Source organism: Gastrolobium bilobum, unplaced genomic scaffold (assembly GCF_033153095.1).
Source record: "Gastrolobium bilobum isolate Gb01-03AN ecotype WA unplaced genomic scaffold, APGP_CSIRO_Gbil_v1 utg19316, whole genome shotgun sequence".
NCBI lineage: Eukaryota > Viridiplantae > Streptophyta > Magnoliopsida > Fabales > Fabaceae > Gastrolobium > Gastrolobium bilobum.
Window position 1 is genome coordinate 101,583 of NW_026895210.1, and position 20,090 is coordinate 121,672.

Genomic DNA, 20,090 nt, shown 5'->3' on the forward strand with positions numbered 1-20,090 from the left:
TCAGCCTTTTTTATTTAAAATTAGTGGGTCCCACATTTGTTTGAGCTACAGGGTTATAAGTTTGTCCTATAACATAAGAAACTTATAATATAATATATGTTTTTTTTTATTTTTGGAAATATTAAGAAAGCATAACAGCACTAGGTTGCCATGTTTTTATTATTTTTTTCATCCTTTTTCTTATAATATGCATCTTTGCACACAAAACTGAAGAAATAATGTTTCAGCTTAATTGCTAAAGATGGTTAGTTACTTATTTTGAAAGGATAAAGGGAAGTTGGAAGGAACAATTTCATTCTTAACAAAGAAAAAAGAGAGAAATGAGTACAAATGACGCAGAGTAGAAAAGAGAATCACATTCAACTTACACTTTAATCTCTTGCAAGTACAATTGTTGCAGAAGAATTGGATCATGTAAGTACCAAAACAAATGCCTCGCACTTTCTGGAAGATTCTAATGTTTGTTTATGTGGTAAAATAAAAACATAAAGAAAAAATGGTCAAAATATGAAAACAGATAAAAAAAAAAAAAAAAAAAAAAAAACCTCCTTATGCTTGTTCAACTGGATTGCTTGATTCTCCTAACTTTGTTCTTAAAGAAGCAGTATAGCATATATATATTCTACAATCATTCATCGCGCCCACTATGAAACTCCTTTCTCTTTGTGACACGTTGTAGCTGTAGTGCATCTTTGGTTATGCTTTTTAAATTGGTGATGGTAAGTGTACGACTCATACTTCGCATTTAGATGAGAATTTTTGTTGGTGAAACTCTCTCCCTTTCTCTTTTCATTTTCGGTTTATATGTGTTGCGCGATTGTCAATTTCTAAAAATGGAAAGGTTAGGATAAGTGATCGCGCTCTTTCAAGTTCATCAAATATTTGTCTTAAATTACATTCAAGCTTAAAAGAAATGTAGTATAACATAAGTTCATTCTCTTCATCCTTATTTTTCCTTATGTACGAAGAAAATTTAGAGAATTCTTCAAATCTGACTATGAATCCACTACTGCATTACCTTGCCTAATTTAGTGTGAATTTTGAATTTATCGCCCGCTCTCACAATATTTTCTAGCCCCGCAATTGGTGATAGTAAAGTTATACCCACAAGATCCTGTAGCCTCATAAGTTTAAACCAACTTGTTATGTAGCTTAATAAATATTACAAAATATAATATCTCTTTAATTAAGAATCAATCGATCCTTAGATTTGCATTATGGGTTATTAGCATTCTATATGAAGATACAAGTGGATAAGACCAAAAAACAGGTTAAAATTTCTCCCCTGGATCCAATTCCACCTAAAAGATTAGAAGCTAGAAGACAATTTAAAGATAAGGAATTTATTCGAACGTTCCTTTCTTTCTTTCAAAACTTTGAGATTGCGTGCATGTCATTCCCTATATATATATATATCATCATCTTTAACTTTCAGCTCAATGAATCCAACTAGACATATATCAAGAGAGGATTTCATTCTTTGCCTCATTTTAAAACACCCTATTGTCAAAAGATGAGAATAAATACTAAAGGTTATTGTAACCTTCTTTCAAACATTAGAATAAATCATTAGTTATATATATAACTAAAAAAATATCTGCACTGCTATTTACCATTTCTTCTTATACACATAAACTCCATTATATTAATAACCAATTCTTAAGTGCATAAGCAAATTGAAAACTTGTGCAACAAGTTTCTGATTAAGAATATATCATCTAAAGTAAAGAAATTTCGTATATATTCTCTTGTGGGGCATGACCTAATGAAATATACCTTATGTCTGCCTCTTTCTCTCTTCATATGTGTTGACCCAATATTCCCATGAACTCTATTTACCAACATGACCACCATCACCTCCATCACTAAAGGAGCATAATTCCTATCCAATTGCTTCAACCATAAGCTAAAATTAAACCCAAAAACCAAAGTTCAAAGCTCACTGTAATAACTGCCCTTCCTTATATAAAAAGGTCCAGGATTCCATATCACACCCCCTTCATATATTCTAATGTATTCAACATTCAATTCTCATCAGAAAGATCACACAAACATGAGCAACATGAAAAGCAGTGAGATATCCCATTTCAATCACCCAAAACACAAGCTCAGGTTTGAGTACTCTGAATTCCCATTCAAATGTGATGGTTGCAAGGAAGTTGGGATAGGCTCACGCTACAAGTGCTCCTCCAATTGTGACTATGATCTTCACATGCACTGTGCTATACCTTCACCATCTTTGTTCCACCCTTTCTATCCCAAATGTTCATTCCAGTTTCTCTCTAAGCCACCTGGTGACACACCACGTTATTGCAATGCATGTGAGAAGGGTGTAACAGGGTTCGTTTACCATTGCATGTCATGTGGTTTTGACCTTCACCCTTGTTGTGCTAAGCTTCCAATGGTGCTTGATGATGGGGAAGTGAAGCTATATCTATATAGGAAAGTGAGTTCACCATGTCACCGTTGTGGGCAAAAGGGTCGAAGCTGGAGTTATAGGTCTTCTTGCAAGAAGTATAATCTGCATGTGGCGTGTGTGAGGGAGATGATTGTGGAAAGTTGGCATGAGATTTATGTTGGAAGTAACAATGGAAGGAAAATGGTGGAGACTGGGATTCCTAGCCTCAAGAATACTCTGCAGAGTACTCATAATAGTAGAAGCAAAGGGAAGGTTAGGAAATGCTGTGAGATGGCTGGATTGGCTGTGCAGATTGTGGTATCAGCAGTGTTAGGAGATCCAACGGCTCTGATTGCTGGGATTATGGGGTCATTGATGTCACGGGCTTGATTTGCAAGGTTGAGAATCTCTGGTGTATAGTTGAATGAATCCTCTCACGTGACATGAGTTTTATAAGAGAGTATTTTAGTCGATGAGATATAAATAAATAAAAAATTAACTCTTAGTTTATATCTGGACGATTGATATCCTCTTACGTGATATCATGTCACATGAGATACTCAATTTCATATCATATTAGGTCATGAAGTTTTAATTTATGTGTACGTAGAAGATGTAAGTTAGTAACTATGGCTGTGTTGCTCCAAATCCTAAATATTGTTTAAAACTATGTGATGAATATGTCAATATGAGTTTTTATCTTGGATTACTTTTCCGGGAAAGTTTTGGGTTTTCATGTGTGGAAAATTCCTGCAATCTCAGTACAATTCATTAGATGGTTTAAAATTATGTAATGAATATATTGTTAATCTCATGAACTCAATTCAAAGTTTATCCATCCAACTATCTTGGTGAGCTTTTTCACTCAATTAATGCAATGTATTTTCTAAACTCTCAAATAATGTAGCTGGGAAATAACGATTCATTATGCGGAGTGATGTGAAAATGAAACAGCTAAATATGAAGTTGTTTTTTAATATATTTATGAAGTCGTATACCACTAGCTATGAAATAATTTTTTTTAATATTATTTTAGACAAAGTCATAACTTACAAATATGACTTACCAAAGTGCATGATATACCATTTTGTGTAAAATACTATTAAAAAATAAATTATTTTATGGCTAGATAAGCCGGATTACTTAAATTATCTCACCTGCAGGGTTAATTGACATGGAAAATAATTATTTATTACTGTTCTTTTCCAACTGTCTTGAGTATCATTTTGCTTTCGAGGAGGGTCCTTAGATGACTGTAGACTATAACATGATAATGCAGTGTTAGAGACCAAAGATTTTTTCCTAAGGAAGAAATTTGTAAAATGGGTGGGGGGTTTTAGATCAAGACTCTAGGAACACCAATTGATCTTATAATAAGCATATTCTTTGGAAGATAGATAACAAGCTGGGGCGTACTTTGAAGGTTGGTGCTGATGTGAGTCTAGCAGATGATGTTTTCTAACTTAAAAGAAGCAAGGAATTAATCATAAATGTGTGAAAATATTCATTAAATGCAAGAAATATTGATTATTCCTTCTCAATCATGCTCTCACTCAAGTTATATGTTAAATAGCACGAAACGCCGCAAAAAGGAGCAAAAACGGAAAAACCAGATTTCCCGCTGGCGCACGACGCGCGGAGGTTGGCGCACAGGGCGCGGTACCTGGCGCACGGGGCGCCAAATCGACGATTTGCTTCTGTTTCGGCCGCACACGGCGCACGGGAGGCGGCGTACGGCGCGCCAACCTGGCGCCCGGTGCTCGAGAGTTGGCGCACAGAGCGCGGGACTGGCGCACGGCACTCCAGAGTTGGCGCCCGGGGCGCCGTTTACAGATTCAGCTTCTGTTTCTCCCAAGTTTGGGGCGCCAGGCTTGGCGCCCCGTGCACGATATATTTTTAAGTGCGAATCAGCCAAAATAAGGCCCAATGGGAGTGCAAGTGAAAAGAGGTTTTCCCAAAACCTAATAAAAGGATCTGAAACATAAGAAGAAGGAACTTTTGGAGAATCAAGGAGAGAAAAACAACAAATAGAGCAGAGAGTCCTTGGAGCTTCTCGGAGATTCAAGGGTTCGATCGATCCAGACGGAAGATCTTCATCTTCCCTTTCTCTTCTAGGTTTTAAATGCTACTTTCTTTTATTGTTATTTTGTCAGACATGAACATGTCTGGCTAGTTTTATCATTGTGGTAAGGGTCACAACCCTTGATGTGAACCCCTTGTACCTTGGTTGAATTTTATGTTTATCTATTTTAATTGCATTTATCTTTTCTTGTTCTTCATTCTATAATTCTATTGGAACTGATCAATCTAGTAGGACTGCGAGGGTTAGGGTTTACAATAGGGATGTTGGAATTCTAATTCCTGACAAAGAATAAGATAACTGTTCATGTACGCACTAGGGATAGGCTATATGAACCGCGAACGTTAAAGATTCATTGATTTTAAGGGTTAACTCGAAAAGGGATTTCTAAGGGATTAGGATTCTAATAGAGTTGACAAGGTTAAGATCACTAGGGGATTAGGGTTTAACTAATCATATAAAAGATGATGAATTGTTCGATCAATTGAATAGGTAAATGTAAATGTAATCCAATGTAAATGTAATCCAAGTTGCAAGGTGGGGTTCAGAAAGGTGTTTGTTTCTCTTACCGCAATATTTTCTCAAATATTTTCTCAATCCTTAATCTTTTGTTCTTGCATTCTGAAAACACTTTTGGAATCATTTACATTTTTACTTTAATTATTTTAGTTTGTTTCATGAACTACAATCATTCTCAACCTATTTTGATTAATCCAACAAGAGAGGAATAGTTATAACAACTTAGGTGCATCAATCCTCGTGGAGACGATACTCTACTCACTCTTTATTACTTGGTACGATAGTTTTTGGCGCCGTTGCCGGGGATTGACTACGCCAAGTTATTTATAACTTTTGATTTTCTTGCTTGGATCTTTGTGTTACTAATCTGTTTGCTTTAGTTTATTCGTGGTACAGTCGATCCTGCAACTTTGGTTTACGATCCAGAGATAGAAAGGACTGCAAAGAGGATAAGACAACATACCAAGCAAAAGAGGCAAGCAAAGGCTTCTACTTCACATTCTGAAGCAGAAAATTCTACTCCACACTTTGAAGTAGAAACAGAGATGGCAGAAGAAAATCCACCAGCAGCTGAGCTGATGGAATCAATTTTGGCTCCTCAATTGACAAGGCCAAACTCGAGTATTGTCAAACCACCGATTGCTGCTAATAATTATGACATCCAGCCAGCACTCATCACATTGGTGGAGAAAACTCAGTTTGGTGGAGAGGACTATGAAGATCCTCACGACTTCATAGACAGATTTTTAAGGATCTGTGATACAACTAAACACAACGGAGTGTCAGACGATGCGATCAGACTCCGATTGTTCCCGTTTGCATTGACCGGGAGAGCTCTCAAATGGTTGGATCGACAAGCTCCCAACAGCATCAGAACATGGGAGGATTTGGCGGCTAAATTTTTTGCTGAGCACTTTTCCATGGAAAAGTACAATAAGTTGGTGAATGAAATCACCAATTTTACCCAACAACCAGGAGAGACTTTATGTGCAGCCTGGACTCGATACCAGGAGCTGATCAGAAAGTGTCCACAATATGACTTGCCAGATACAAAGAAGGTCAGAGTCTTCTATAATGGGATGACGCCAGAATGCAGAATGATTGTCAATGGTGCAGCTGGTGGCACCATAGGAAAGAAGACAGCAGATGAGACTTTAGAGCTGCTGGATTTAATGGCAAGGAATGAGAATGCGTCTATGGCAGCAGCATTCCCATCTATTCAGCTCAGGAAAGGAATTTTACAATTGGGGAATAATAATGCATCACTGGCTGAGCAAAAAGTGATTTCACAGCAATCGGCCAGTTTGAATGCCAAGCTGGACAAGATGCAGCTCTCAACATCCAAGGTTGATATATTTAACTGTGAGTATTGCAAGGAGCCGCATGATACTAATGAGTGCCCTACACTCAATAGAGCTGAACCATTCCAGGTCAATGGAATTTGGTATGATCCAAGGCCTCCACAGAATATTCAAGGTTACCAAAGGAATCAGAATGGCGGCCAAGGAAATAACTTTCAAAGGAAGAATCAAGGGAGCGGCTTGGATTATAAATCCAACAACTATCTGCAACCTCCTCCTCTGCCACAAAAAGAGCCATCTGAATTGGAGAAAGCGATGATACAACTTTCCAAAACCACTAATGATCACATAAATGAGACAAGAGCCTACCACAAGAACCAAGACGCTTCAATCAGAAACTTGGAAACTCAAATTGGCCAACTTTCAAGACAACTAGCTGAGAGGAGTCAAGAAAAGAGCGTTGCAGTGTCAAAGGAGCAATGCAATGTCATCACTACAAGGAATGAGGAGCTAGAAAAAGAGAAAGTTGAAGTTTCTACAAGAAAGGATGAACAAGCTCAAAAGGATGAAGAAGAAGCAAAGGAACAACCTCCTGCAGTTCAAAAGAAGCAATGGGATTTCTCACGTTTTGAGAAACTCCCATATCCAATGAGGCCAAAGCAAAATGAGCAAAGGAAGCAATTGTCTAAATTTTTAGATATTTTTAAGAAATTGCAGATTAATATTCTTTTTGCAGACACTCTGGAGCAAATGCCTTCATATGCCAAATTCTTGAAGGAAACATTATCTAAGAAGAGGAAGCTCACAGAGGATGAACCTGTCACATTAACAGAGGAGTGCAGTGTAATCCTACAGAAAAACATGCCTCCAAAGTTGAAGGATCCAGGAAGCTTCAGTATTCCATGCATCATTGGCAAGACAACTATAGAGAGAGTCTTATGTGATCTTGGTGCCAGCGTTAATGTGATGCCATTAACCCTGATGAAGAAGCTGGGAATTGATGAAGTCAAGCCAACTAGGATGAATGTTCAACTGGCCGACCGCTCAACAAAGCAAGCACATGGTATTGTGGAAGATGTGCTAGTCAAGGTAGACAAATTTCTAATTCCTGCTGATTTTGTTATCCTTGACATTGATGAAGATGCCAGTGTGCCTATGATCTTCGGGAGGCCATTCTTAGCAACCTCAGGAGCATTAATCGATGTACCTAAGGGTGAGTTGATAATGCGCGTGGATGGAGAGCAAGCAATATTCAAAGTACTTATAAATGAAGCTCCTCCATTGCCTGCTCCTCAACCTAAGAATCAAGTCAATTACATTGCGGAGAAAAAGGTTGAGGAAAGGAATAAGAAGGAAATTCATCAGTGGCATGAAGGAAGCAAGCCAAAGGTTAAGATGGAAAAGCCCAAGGGTAAGGAAAAGCATGTGAGGACTAAGTTTAAAGTTTCTGAGAACCCTCATCCTTATCCACATGCATATGAGTATAACCATGGCGGGACACAAATTCTGAGCAAGGGTATAGTGTCATCACTGAGCCCGAGTTACCAGCCACCATGATCACAAGGGGTACGTCAGGCTCGTGACGTTAAACAAGCGCTACTTGGGAGGCAACCCAATGAGTTTTTATTATTATTTTTTTTTATTTCCTTCCCCTTATCTGTCACATTAATTTTTATTTTGATGTTTTATTTTCGTTGTCTTTGTTTGACCATCTAGGTTTATGTTAGGGTAATTTGAACCTCTTTGGTATTTTGAGTTATAATTCTCCAGTACATTGGTTATGTTATTTTCTGCCTGATATTTCACATGTGTGATGTTTATACTTGTGCAGCAGTATTTTCTCCGACTACTTTAGTTATTGCTGAGGACAGCAATATTCTAAATCTGGGAATTGGGGCCGCATACACGGCAATCGAGGTATCACACACAGAAAAAGGTTCAGCGAATTCATAGCTACTTCAGGGGAGTTATTTTAACCTTTCTAGTTATTTTCTTTTTTATTTTTTCATTTTGGTAGAAATTTTGTGTTTTTAGTTTCATTTCCTGCTATGTGAAAGCACAGTCCTGATTTAGATGTGCTACTCAGTCAATTCCTTGGTTGAATATGAGGAAGCATTGCATGATATGCAAGATTGTCATGACATTGCATAGAGCATGAATAGAGATTATGATTGCTCGTTTGTTTGATTTCTATGATAATGATGCTTGAAATGAAATTAAGAAGAGTCTAGTTTGATACCACAGCTTGTGAGGTTTGTGCCTATACAGTTAATTTTTTTTTTGAGAGTCCTCACTGCAGTGGTACTCTAGAACTTGATCTAATTCTCTCCAATGCATGTGTTGATTGAAGTGATAGAGGCATTTTGTTCTTTTAAGCTTATGGCCAAATAGCTACCTGAGAAATCATCCATTGTTAGCCATGTTGAGCCTGAGACCAATTTTTTTTAATTACCTTATTAAACTGTTTAGACCACTTCCATCAGAACTTACCTTGATTGAGATTGAAATGTCAATAATCAAAAAGTTAGAAGTAATTGAGGTAAGCTCCACTAGAAGTTAAGCAGTTGAAAAGGAAAAGAAAAGAATAGTTCTCACATGAATATAAAGAGAGAAAAATAAATTGCAAAAATTGACAAGCAATGATGAAGGAAAAAGTGAGAAAAAGGAAGGAATCATGAATTCGAATAAAAAGTGGTGCTGAAACTTGAATTGAGAGATGATTGAGTATTAATGAAAATGGTGTTTCAATCTCAATAATTATTCAGCTACTTTCCAAAAGATTCTAACCTTAAGCCAAGCCAAGTTATAACCTTAAGAAGCCCTTTTGATCAATCAGGCATGTGTTGATGTTCCTCATCTTTAGGAACTTGAGAAAAAGATCAAGCTTATGGTAGAACAACAGCTGTGATGAAATGAGTGATGATGAATGACCCCAAACACTGAGTGATGAGTGAATATCATGTCTTGTGAGGGGTAATCAAGTTAGACTCTGACGTTTGAATGTAGTGTTAAGCATCATCTTAAGTTTGACTTGGAAATCATTCATGCTTAGTATAGTAATCTCTATTATTGTCTGTGCAATGCTATGCCTGATTAATTGAACCTTGCTTCCCATGCTTAAATTCAGGTGCCAATACCTTACACCAGATTACTCGGTTGGTGGCACTATCTACTGAAAGGATGGAAAATCTAACACATGGAAAACTTAATTTCTGCTCTATCATTCCAAAATTCCATATGCATATGTACGTCAAATGAAACTAAATTACAAACTCAGCTCTTCGGCATTTGGGTAGTGGCAATTTAAACCTGATAAGTAAACAAAAATGACACCATAAAATTTGTGGTAGTTTTTCATTACCCTACAAATACTCTGCTACCTAGGAAGAGGCTGGGGTGGAAACTTTATTATTATTACTATTATGGTATCCTACAAACATTATTGTAACACTAAACCCTCAGCCATGGATGCAGACCAAATGACCTTCCTAACAATTGCCTTATCCAAGGTTTGAACTTTGCTCTTCTCTCTGAAAGTGTAGCTAACTTTCCACCACCTCCACTCTCATTAGCAGGATAGGGTGGGACTTTTGACACAGGCATGGGGATGATGTATTTTATTTTTAAGGGATAGGATATTGTGACACACAAATAATGTTACGCACAATGTTACGACCACATCTTAACTGTTGATTTCCGTCAATCAACGATTATCACTTATTGCGAATTAATAATTAATTAATGAGTTTGATTTGAAAAATGATAACCGTTGATTGACGGAAATCAACGGTTAAGATGTGGTCGTAACATTGTGCGTAACATTATTTGTGTGTCACAATATCCTATCTCTATTTTTAAAAGCATTTTTGTAATTTTTTTTTTTTTTTTAAAAAAAAGCCCATCCAAACACACCATACAAGGAGGCTTCTTGATACATTCATTAGACCTGAATGTCTGATGACATATATACAAAACTTAGTTGAAAGTTGAAACAGATTTCTTTGATGAAATATAAATCTTATTGATAGTGCTTCTTTAAATCCTGTAAAATAACACGTGCAGCATTTCTTCCAGGTGCCCCCATGACACCACCTCCAGGATGAGATCCACTTCCACATAGATACAAGTCCCTGATTGGTGTCTTGTGATTTGACCTATTCCACAAAAAGCATTTTTCTTGATGCCATTATGGGATTTTCTGTAATACTTTTTTTTTTTAATACATTTTCTGTAATACTTTATGTACAAACTTACCAGCCTTTCACAGGTCGCATTAAGAAGAGCGAATCCAAACCCATAGCACCATGGAAAATATTTCCTCCTATACACATTCGTTGATTTTCAATTCAGAAGAGCGTTTACATGTTATGAAGTGGTTTTTATATTAGACAGTGGAGAAGTTTAGTAAAATGTTTTGCAATATATGTGTGTGTGAGAGAGAGAGAGAGAGAGCGTTATTAGGATTGAATTAGATAAAAATAGATTCATTTAATGCAAGTCTAAATGTCTTAAAAGAGCAATAACATAAGTAACCACAAGTTGATAGTGTTATTAGGATTGAATTAGATAAGTACTTTTTTTGTCCGGTACAAGTTTCAATGCCTCTGTATATTGAGAAATGTTTGTGTTGTATTGTTGGGTACGCACATACTTTCCTCTATTTTGGTAAACTAGACTGAAATGTTCATGTTATATTTGTTGGTCACCTTGCCTGTTTATTTACCTCAAGCATCAGAGTTACTACTTCTAAAAGTAAAAGGTTGGAAATACGATAATATTGGGTAGAAAGATGGCTTATATTTTGAACTATGGTAAAAAAGTCAAAATGTTGGGCAAAATTTATTATTTTTAAGTAGCTCTTAAGAGTTTACCAGTCAAGTTTACAGAGGCTTGATGAATTTACCTAATCTCTCGAGTTTTGACAACCTTGATCTCAATATTAATCTATTACTGTAAAGATTAAATTTACAGATTACCTGTCAGTCCAATTTCCCTTTCCAGATCTGGTGGTGTAAGCATGTCATAACCTATGACAGATGAGCCAAAGCCAGGCGCATATTCATCGATCAAGTTAAAACATCTTTGTGCATATGATTCCTACAGTTGACAATTATAATAAATTGCTGAAGCTCTTTTCAAATTTTAAACAATGAGTCATGCACCCAAGAATGCAAAAGAAAATTCAATAGAGGTTAAAAGAGGATCAATAACAGGTTTATTATATCCAAAAAAAAAGATCAGTCAAGTACACTACAACTGCATTGTTGCCCAGAAAATAACAGTTGTTCAACAAAGTACATAAGACCAATTATGCAAGTATAACTTACTCTGTATTCAACATTATCCCAGCTACCATTTGAGGGTCTATAAGGTGTATATTGCGTAAAAAAGTTGATGACATGCTTACCTACAAGATAGCACACAAGTTGACTGCTACACTATTTTAATGATACATAAATATGAAGCCTACCTGAAATGAAAAACATATCAGGCCTCAATAACACAAGCGACAAAATATTTGACTACTTCTAAATAGCTATGTTTCGTTCCTATTATGTTGCTCCAACCCATGCATTAACAAGAGTCTGTCTCCATGAACAAGAATATCTGCATGATTGTTTCTTCTCTTTTTAACGATTTGAACATGCAGAAGTTTTAAGTAGAAGAACCAGAGTCCTTATCTTCTGTTTCTCTAATTCTCTTTCATGAGATTTCCATTTGTAAAATTATAAAATATGAGAACTGAAACTAAAAGAACTTTGTCAATAAATTGTAACCCAAGTTAAAGCTATTTAATATTTCAATTTTATTACAACAAAATCAAATGACTCTATTTGCTCTGTCTGAATATATGAAAGATGGCTGAAGATTATGTCATACCAGGTGGTGATATGGTATTGTCCAACGAAGAAGGAATTGTCATCTCCATCACAGGCCTTCGCGATGGTAAGCCATTACTAGCATCTTGACAAGCTGATCTAATCTCCTCCATGCTGGCATAGAAAAAAATAGAAAAGAAAATACAAAAACCAATTAACAATCGATTACCAAATATCATGTAAGTAAACTTCTAAGTTTCCATTAATTGACATGAATAAATACAAGAAATCCAGCACAACTATAGCAGCAGATCTGTTAAAGTTTGGAATGTCAAAACCAATATGAGAATGAGAAAAAATTGTTGGATCGATTTCTATACTAGGAGCAAAACCAGTAAATAACTCACTGATAAAGGAGCTGAAACTCTATTTCTTTTTATCTCTTTCACAGGCTTCTTTTTTTCATTACAGATACATGACACTATATATAACAACAACTAAATGACACAACACATAATGACTACTTCTTAGAAACTCTTAACTCATTAATGTCCACTAACACAAACCTAAGGACATGACTCTTCACCAGAAAACTCTTCACATTTCTATTTTCTATTTTCTATTTTTTATCTCATTAAAATTTAACCCAACAAAACTCCCCCTTAAATTTTAATTCTTCTTTTTTTAAATTTCCCACCAATTGATTTTTTCGCTGCTTCCATGTTAATGACTACTTCTTAGAAACTCTTAACTCATTAATGTCCACTAACACAAACCTAAGGACATGACTCTTCACCAGAAAACTCTTCACATTTCTATTTTCTATTTTCTATTTTTTATCTCATTAAAATTTAACCCAACAAAACTCCCCCTTAAATTTTAATTCTTCTTTTTTTAAATTTCCCACCGATTGATTTTTTCGCTGCTTCCATGTTGCACCCCTTTCTTCAAAAAAAAAAATTTTGTCCGGCGGTTCCTTCATTGGTGGAAGATAGACAGTCTTGAAATTTTCTCTGTCGACCTCATCCTCCAATATACTTCCACTTCCATTCTTACACGTATGATCATTACACAAGTCATCATACTGATCAGTATCTGTATCACTATAACGTCCCGTTAGTTTTACAACACCTATGCCAATTTTAATACTTTCAGATTCAACATGTGCTACATTAATAGCACGTTGGGCCTCATCAACCACAGTAACCCCATCACTCATTGAAGACCGTTGATTCCCATCATCACGCAAATAACTCAACGCATCATTTTCTGATTCCGCCCCACGATCTTCTTCTGGTTTACGCTTGAGCCAAAATGATTCCGCCATAAAAGTAACTCTAGGCTCCTCATCGCCGGGTTCCCTATCCACAATCACACCTTCCATTTTTCCGCTCTCAGTTTCTTCATCGTCGGGTTCTTCTTCATCGCCGGGTTCTTCTTCAACAAGTCTAGCTCCCACGCGCCTCATCGATAGAATCTCAGACAACCGTCCTCCAGGGAAATGGTCTCTTTTCGGTGGTGTCGACATCTTCCACTTCCACCATGAATTCAATGCAGTCTCCGACTTCTGACTTCCAACCCGAACCGCGCCTATGCCGGTCTCCGACATCAACCTCATCACGCCGGGGTCGAGCTCTTCTCCAAAATATGAACTCGGTGATTTAGCCAGGATCTCCCCCATCCCAGTTATCAACACGGAACTCGGATTCGCAGTCTCCTCCATGCCGGTCTCCATCAAGCACCTCGGCTTCTCAATCTCCTTTACGATTTTTGACTCTGTCTCCAGACACTCAGGTTCCGCGAAGTCTTCTACCTCGACTATGGACTCGTCGTTCCCGTCCTTCTCCGCTTTGATCTCGGCTCCTTCGTTCTCCTCCTCTTCTATCTCGACTCCCTTGTTATCCTCCTCTTCTATCTCGGCTCCCTTGTTCTCAGTCATCTCCATCGTCTTCTTCTCCGAGTCATCTCTTACGCGCTCCGACACGTCAATCTCCTCCGCGGATGCGTTGCCGTTGGCAACCTCGGATTCCGCCATCTCGGTCTCTTCTTCATCCGCATCATTCTCCTCATCTTCATCATCATCATTGAAGATTTCATCTTCTTCATTAATCAGATCAAAACGTCCAGGCAAGTATTTTGTTATGAAGGTCGTTAGAAAATCCTTCCACATATTATTAAAGTCGCGGAGTTCCATGTACGGAACCATTTGATTGCGCTTCCTCTGAGTCTTCTCATGGCTACCTGCCATTTGTCCTCCGTCCAGTTTTTTTCTTTCCGAAAATGTTCCTTCAAACAGAGAAGCCAATCCAATGCTTCATCCTTATCTCCATGGAAGAGTGGCACCTCCAACTCGCTCTTTTTCTCCATAGCTCTGATACCAATTTGTTGGATCGATTTCTATACTAGGAGCAAAACCAGTAAATAACTCACTGATAAAGGAGCTGAAACTCTATTTCTTATTATCTCTTTCACAGGCTTCTTTTTTTCATTACAGATACATGACACTATATATAACAATAACTAAATGACACAACACATAATGACTACTTCTTAGAAACTCTAAACTCATTAATGTCCACTAACACAAACCTAAGGACATGACTCTTCACCAGAAAACTCTTCACATTTCTATTTTCTATTTTTTATCTCATTAAAATTTAACCCAACAAAAATAAGTTCTATATGCTAGCGTACCTTTCAAAACCAATATGGATGGTAGCTGTATGCTGAGGACCCACTTCTGCATGATTTAACTTGAAACAGTGGAACTGGGGCAGCTTATCAACAGCTACATTGATTTTCGTTGTTCCCTGCTCCAATTGATGAACGAATCAAAACCATAAAATATGAGACTAGTTTAAGCAAAACGGAGAAGTTCCATTCCAGAAGCATTCAGCCTGCTTTTGACTTGCAAATTTATATTAAACCAAAGCATAATAAAAATGCCACGTGAAGTGCTACCAGAACAATCATCCGAGGTTCAAAGAACTTATTCTTCAATGATATTTTTTTCTTTTTCATCCTTCAACACAAATTACTTCAATAAAAAAATTTGTCTGTATGACATACCCAAATGTAATCCCAAATAATAAAAGTAACATTGCATGACTCCAGTTTCTACATTCAATCATGAGATAATTTATGGTACCAGTTTCTACATTCAATAAACAAGTAAAAGAAATAATGTTCAATAGAAAGTATCTTACAGAGCTGTAGTCGGAATACTTAATTGCACGAAGAAATTCAACAGGAAGAAAATCTCGAGGTACCAGTTGCTGCCAAACAATCACAACAGCATACTGAGACAGCTGAGAAACTGACATAAATCCAGCATTGACCCATTTTCCGTTACTTGATATTCAACTATTACTCTGTATAATTGATTCTTGCCTGGCATGACATGAATTAATAATTTCAGACTGCTTACTGTAAAGGTCTTGTAAGGAGTTGCATTTGACAAAACAACTGAAGAGTGCACTTTAGTCCCATCAGCCAGCAATACCTAGATTATCAGCAAAGTATAATCATCGATCAGAATCTTATAATAGATGCTTTGATATCTATTGAGCAAAAGCAGGAAGCAAGCCAACCCACTCCATTTGCCCTGCCAGTGTCTTCCACAATCACCTGTAAAACCTGGTTCAGTTGCTAATGATTAGAAACTGGAACAAAAATGGGATAAAAATAACAGTAATGGAGAAAAAATTTAGCTCTTACCTTTTTCTTCAATTAAGTTAGTTTGAACTATATATTAATAAATCAAATAAATGAAAACTCAATAATATACTCTCATGTAGAAAAACTAAATATGACAAACCAAAATTATAGTTTTATATCTGAAAAATCTTACAACCACATATGGGGAAGAAGAGGGCTCATGGGAAACAAACCTCTGCATTTGTTTCAATACGAACCCCAGCTTCCTTAGCAGCTTTACTTATAGTGAGGGATACAGCACCCATCCCGCCTTCAACATGCCTGCATATGAATGCTTCCATCTATGAATTGGAATTGACAAATGATTTCTTGACAAACGATTAAGACTAATATACTGGCAAGCATAATGCAGGAACCTCATGCACTAGACCACAAGAAAGCCTAGAAAAGATATCAGTCTTCATGTGCAACAGAACACTACACCTTCTAAACTCTAAAGACTGAAGACAAAACAAAACAATGGAAACCAATTGAAATATCTAATTCAAAAAATTTAGAATTTTACATATTAGGATCTTTTTCCAAAAGAACCAGCCTGGATAAACAAGAATTAGTGATAATTTTTCATTAATAATAGGGTCAAGCAAGACGATGCATTAATTTTATTTTTTATTTATTTTTTTACTGACAGTATCAGTTTAAATTTATTATATTTAGAACTGATATTCATTATTTCAAAACATTGCATTCTCATTTCGTCATGCATTTAGCACATATACATATTCAGGCTTGGTAGTTGGTATCAATATTTGTTCTTTCAGGTGCATTTGTTGTTACACACCTGGTGATAATCCATTTTTTGGTGGTAGAATTTCAACGCCAGGTCTTTGCCTATATTAATGTTTCAAACATTGCCAAATCAATTAACCTAAACAAAGTAAATACTCACGACCAAATATTACGATCACCATCTGTTTCACCCATCACATGGTGTAGCAGAACATATCCACTTCCAGGAGTGTTGATGTTCATCTATTTAAAAGGAAAAGTTTAGCAGCACAGGCTTATAAGTACTGGACAAAAGAATAAAGAAACTAATTTACTAAAATGCAGCATGTTATATTGAAGATCCGCAAATAATGGAGAGAAAATGCATGTAAAAAGAATGCAGATTCTTAAATAATTCTTGATTATTTCAAAACAAGTCTGACAATATTTCATCCGATAAAATAAACTATTATTTATTCATTATGTAAAACAATGAAAGAGAGTCTGAAATTAACTCTTTGTTAACATATTGGATCTGAAATAACTTTTTGGATAAAGACAAAATTATATTAAAAGAATCGGGATACAATGAACTATGAAAGAGGAGGAAAAAATATCATTCTTAAAAATTCATGACAAGGACTGTCTAAATTTGTTTGTAGAACAAAGATGCTAACTAAATTATGCTAAACCCTATAAAAAAAGAAAACTCTCACCATACTCCCAATGATAGCATCTCCTGCAAGTGTTGCCTTCAATAAATTTGACTGCATTCCCAGATCAACAATAAATATTAGAAAGATTGAGGGCCAAAGTCTTTTTTCAAGTAAAAAACACTTAACATTTATTCATGAGTCAGTGCCAAGGCGATAGTCATGTAATATAATAAGTTATTGAATAATAATATTTTAACAAAATTAGGTGTTAAGAACCATTTTAACCCAAAAGCTTAAGCTAGGGTGAGGTTATATTAATTGTTTTATATTTCTCTAACATGTCCACACACACGAGAGCTCATTGGTCTTGAAGGGTAGATGATGCATTAAGCCCAATCTATTTGTGCTAAGAAACTCCATAATATTTAATTATTTTTATTAATAGAATGTGGCGGTTTGAGAATCGAACTCATGACTACTTAGTCATGTCGGCTCTGATACCACGTTAAGAACTATTTCAACCCAAAAGTTTAAGCTGCTAGGGAGGTTATATTAATGGTTTTGTATTTATCTAACACTGGGGAATATAGCTTCAAACAAAAACCCTTGAAGCCTAGACGGTATTGGATGATCAGGACGGTATATTTTGTTTTCAACAATAGCGACAAATTGTATGGAACTGTTAATGTGTCATATATTCCTCTAAATAAATTTTGTGTTCGGTTACAACTCCTCTAAAATACCATATTTTATATGGCAACATATTTGCACTTAGGCATGATGCATGTGAATGAGAAACACAACAGCTTATTAATTTCCTTACATGGTAAATACTTCCAAGACACCCAAAGAAATGAATGTAACAAACAAACGTATTGATCTTAGTAATAAGCAAATGTAAAAAGAACCCTCCAGGATCATTTTGCTCAAAATAAGTAACAAATTTTGTGCTTTGACTAACTCGGGTAAGTTCGAGAAAAAAATAAGTGCAATAACCCATTCAACATCATAAACAGATTGAAATGACTAAACACCAAATCTATTTTACAATAATTAAGCAAATGACAACCTCAAACCATTTATCCAGGACCTTCGAAGTTGGAGACAGTAATAATTCCATTAAGTCCCTGGACAAGTATTATACTCAAAATTAGATATTTAAGTCGAGATCTATCTTCTTGAAGATGGGATTGATGTTCCAAGAACTTTTAAAGCTGAATTAAATCTTACACAATGCCTTTTTGCCCCAATGAAAGAGTGTGCCGCAGAAACTGACCCCAAAACTTATATTTCTCCAACTTAGAGCTCAGCCACTCAACTTTAGATGCACTCTCGTGCAAAGTTTCAGGGGTAGGTGAATCCAAAACAAAATCCATGATTTTACAAAATTTTCGGAGTTGAGCTTCATACCTACAAACACGAGAAAAACAAAATTGTTCACATAAATTAGAACACATAAAATTGAAACATCATTATAACTGTTTGGTTACAATAATGGATTTCAAAACCTTGACACGGAGAATCAAATGCCTTACATGGTCAAAAAATAAGAATTTGACACTCTTTTACATATTTTTTAACTATAAACTGTTTAAACTTTAAGGGAATTTTGGTAGAAGATTTTATTTAGGATTCTAGCAAACTGAGGGTGGTAATCTTATTTACCTACGTTTGGAGATTTTTAAAATTTTACGGAGAATCTGATTTTCCCGAGATTTCATTGTGTCAAATTTTCTGAATATCATCCAAGAATACCACCCAAAATTAATAAGGGAAAATTTAACACTACCAAACATAGCATTAAGAAAATTAACTCAATATTTCCAGTAATATTTTAGCCTATCAAACAACTTTTTGATAATATTTACGGAAAACTCATTTTCCCACCATATTTATGGAAATCATGATTCCCAAGTAAAATAAAAATTTTCCTCCAGCAAACGCCCTAGCTCAATATTGTAGACATTGGTATCAACTTCCAAAGCATTAGCACATTCAGAATCCGTCAAATAAATAAATAAATCTTTATATAGTTTCATGCAAATTTTTTTTTTTTTAAAAAAAATATTGTACCAAAATTTATAAATTTGACTGAGAGAATAGGTAAAAACAGAAAAAATAAAAATAAAATAAAAAATAAAACTAAAACTAAAACAAAAGCAAAAGCCAAAAAAAATTGCATTATGCATAGAGTACCTGAAATATGCATCAGCATCTCTTTTTGAAAACTTTGAAATCTCGAGATGATCCTGTTCATCACTCTGCCCCAACAGAATGTAACGCCCATCCAGAGAGGGCGTAGACGACGACGCCATCGGCTTCAACAACTTCAACCCGTGTCGTTTCAACTCCAACTCTCTTTAAAATTCCCAATCAGTTAAAAACAAAAAGAAAGAAACATTTTCAATCCTCAAATTTCAAAGCAAAAAAATGAAGATGGGAAGGGTGCGTGTGTGTGTGTGTATATACCTAATGATTTGAGGACGGAGGAGGCTGAGGAGGTAGCTGCAGCGAGAGAACCGGAAGCCGGGGATCAGCTCCTCCGTGACGGCGGCTCCGCCTACGAGGTGGCGGCGCTCGAGGACGGAGACGGAGAGGCCGGCGCGAGCCAGGTAAGCGGCGGCGATCAAGCCGTTATGGCCACCGCCGACGACGACGGCGTCCCATTTCTTTTTGTGCTTGAAAGCGACGGCGGTGCTTAAGCTTCTTCGCCACATCACTCACTCACTCCTCAGTGACACTGACAAAGCTACTCAGTTAATTAATATTTTTGGGTGTTTTTTTAATTTTAAATGTTTTAATTTAACAGTGTACGCCATCGGTCCCATGGTCTAGTGGTCAGGACATTGGACTCTGAATCCAGTAACCCGAGTTCAAATCTCGGTGGGACCT

The 20,090-nt window shown here is 36.3% G+C and overlaps 2 protein-coding genes and 1 non-coding gene across 3 annotated transcripts; 2 read left to right on the plus strand and 1 right to left on the minus strand.

The window, feature by feature from the left end:
* The first annotated feature begins 1,894 nt into the window (after positions 1-1,894).
* Positions 1,895-3,100, plus strand: LOC133299953 (protein VACUOLELESS GAMETOPHYTES-like). The gene has a single exon (XM_061499444.1). The coding sequence runs from the start codon at positions 2,012-2,014 to the stop codon at positions 2,786-2,788; it is 777 nt and encodes a 258-aa protein (XP_061355428.1). The 5' UTR covers positions 1,895-2,011; the 3' UTR covers positions 2,789-3,100.
* A 7,117-nt stretch (positions 3,101-10,217) lies between these two features.
* Positions 10,218-19,917, minus strand: LOC133299893 (uncharacterized). Its single transcript, XM_061499390.1, has 16 exons — positions 19,668-19,917; positions 19,395-19,556; positions 18,429-18,608; positions 18,268-18,325; positions 17,259-17,309; positions 16,724-16,806; positions 16,008-16,095; positions 15,712-15,753; positions 15,545-15,619; positions 15,324-15,392; positions 14,812-14,927; positions 12,179-12,291; positions 11,626-11,705; positions 11,275-11,395; positions 10,553-10,619; positions 10,218-10,452 (listed from the first exon to the last, which is right to left on the minus strand). The coding sequence occupies exons 1-16, from the start codon at positions 19,913-19,915 to the stop codon at positions 10,317-10,319; spliced, it is 1,689 nt and encodes a 562-aa protein (XP_061355374.1). The 5' UTR covers positions 19,916-19,917; the 3' UTR covers positions 10,218-10,316.
* Positions 19,918-20,018: 101 nt separating this feature from the next.
* On the plus strand, positions 20,019-20,090 carry TRNAQ-CUG (transfer RNA glutamine (anticodon CUG)). Its single transcript has one exon. It is a non-coding gene; the product is annotated as a tRNA-Gln (tRNA).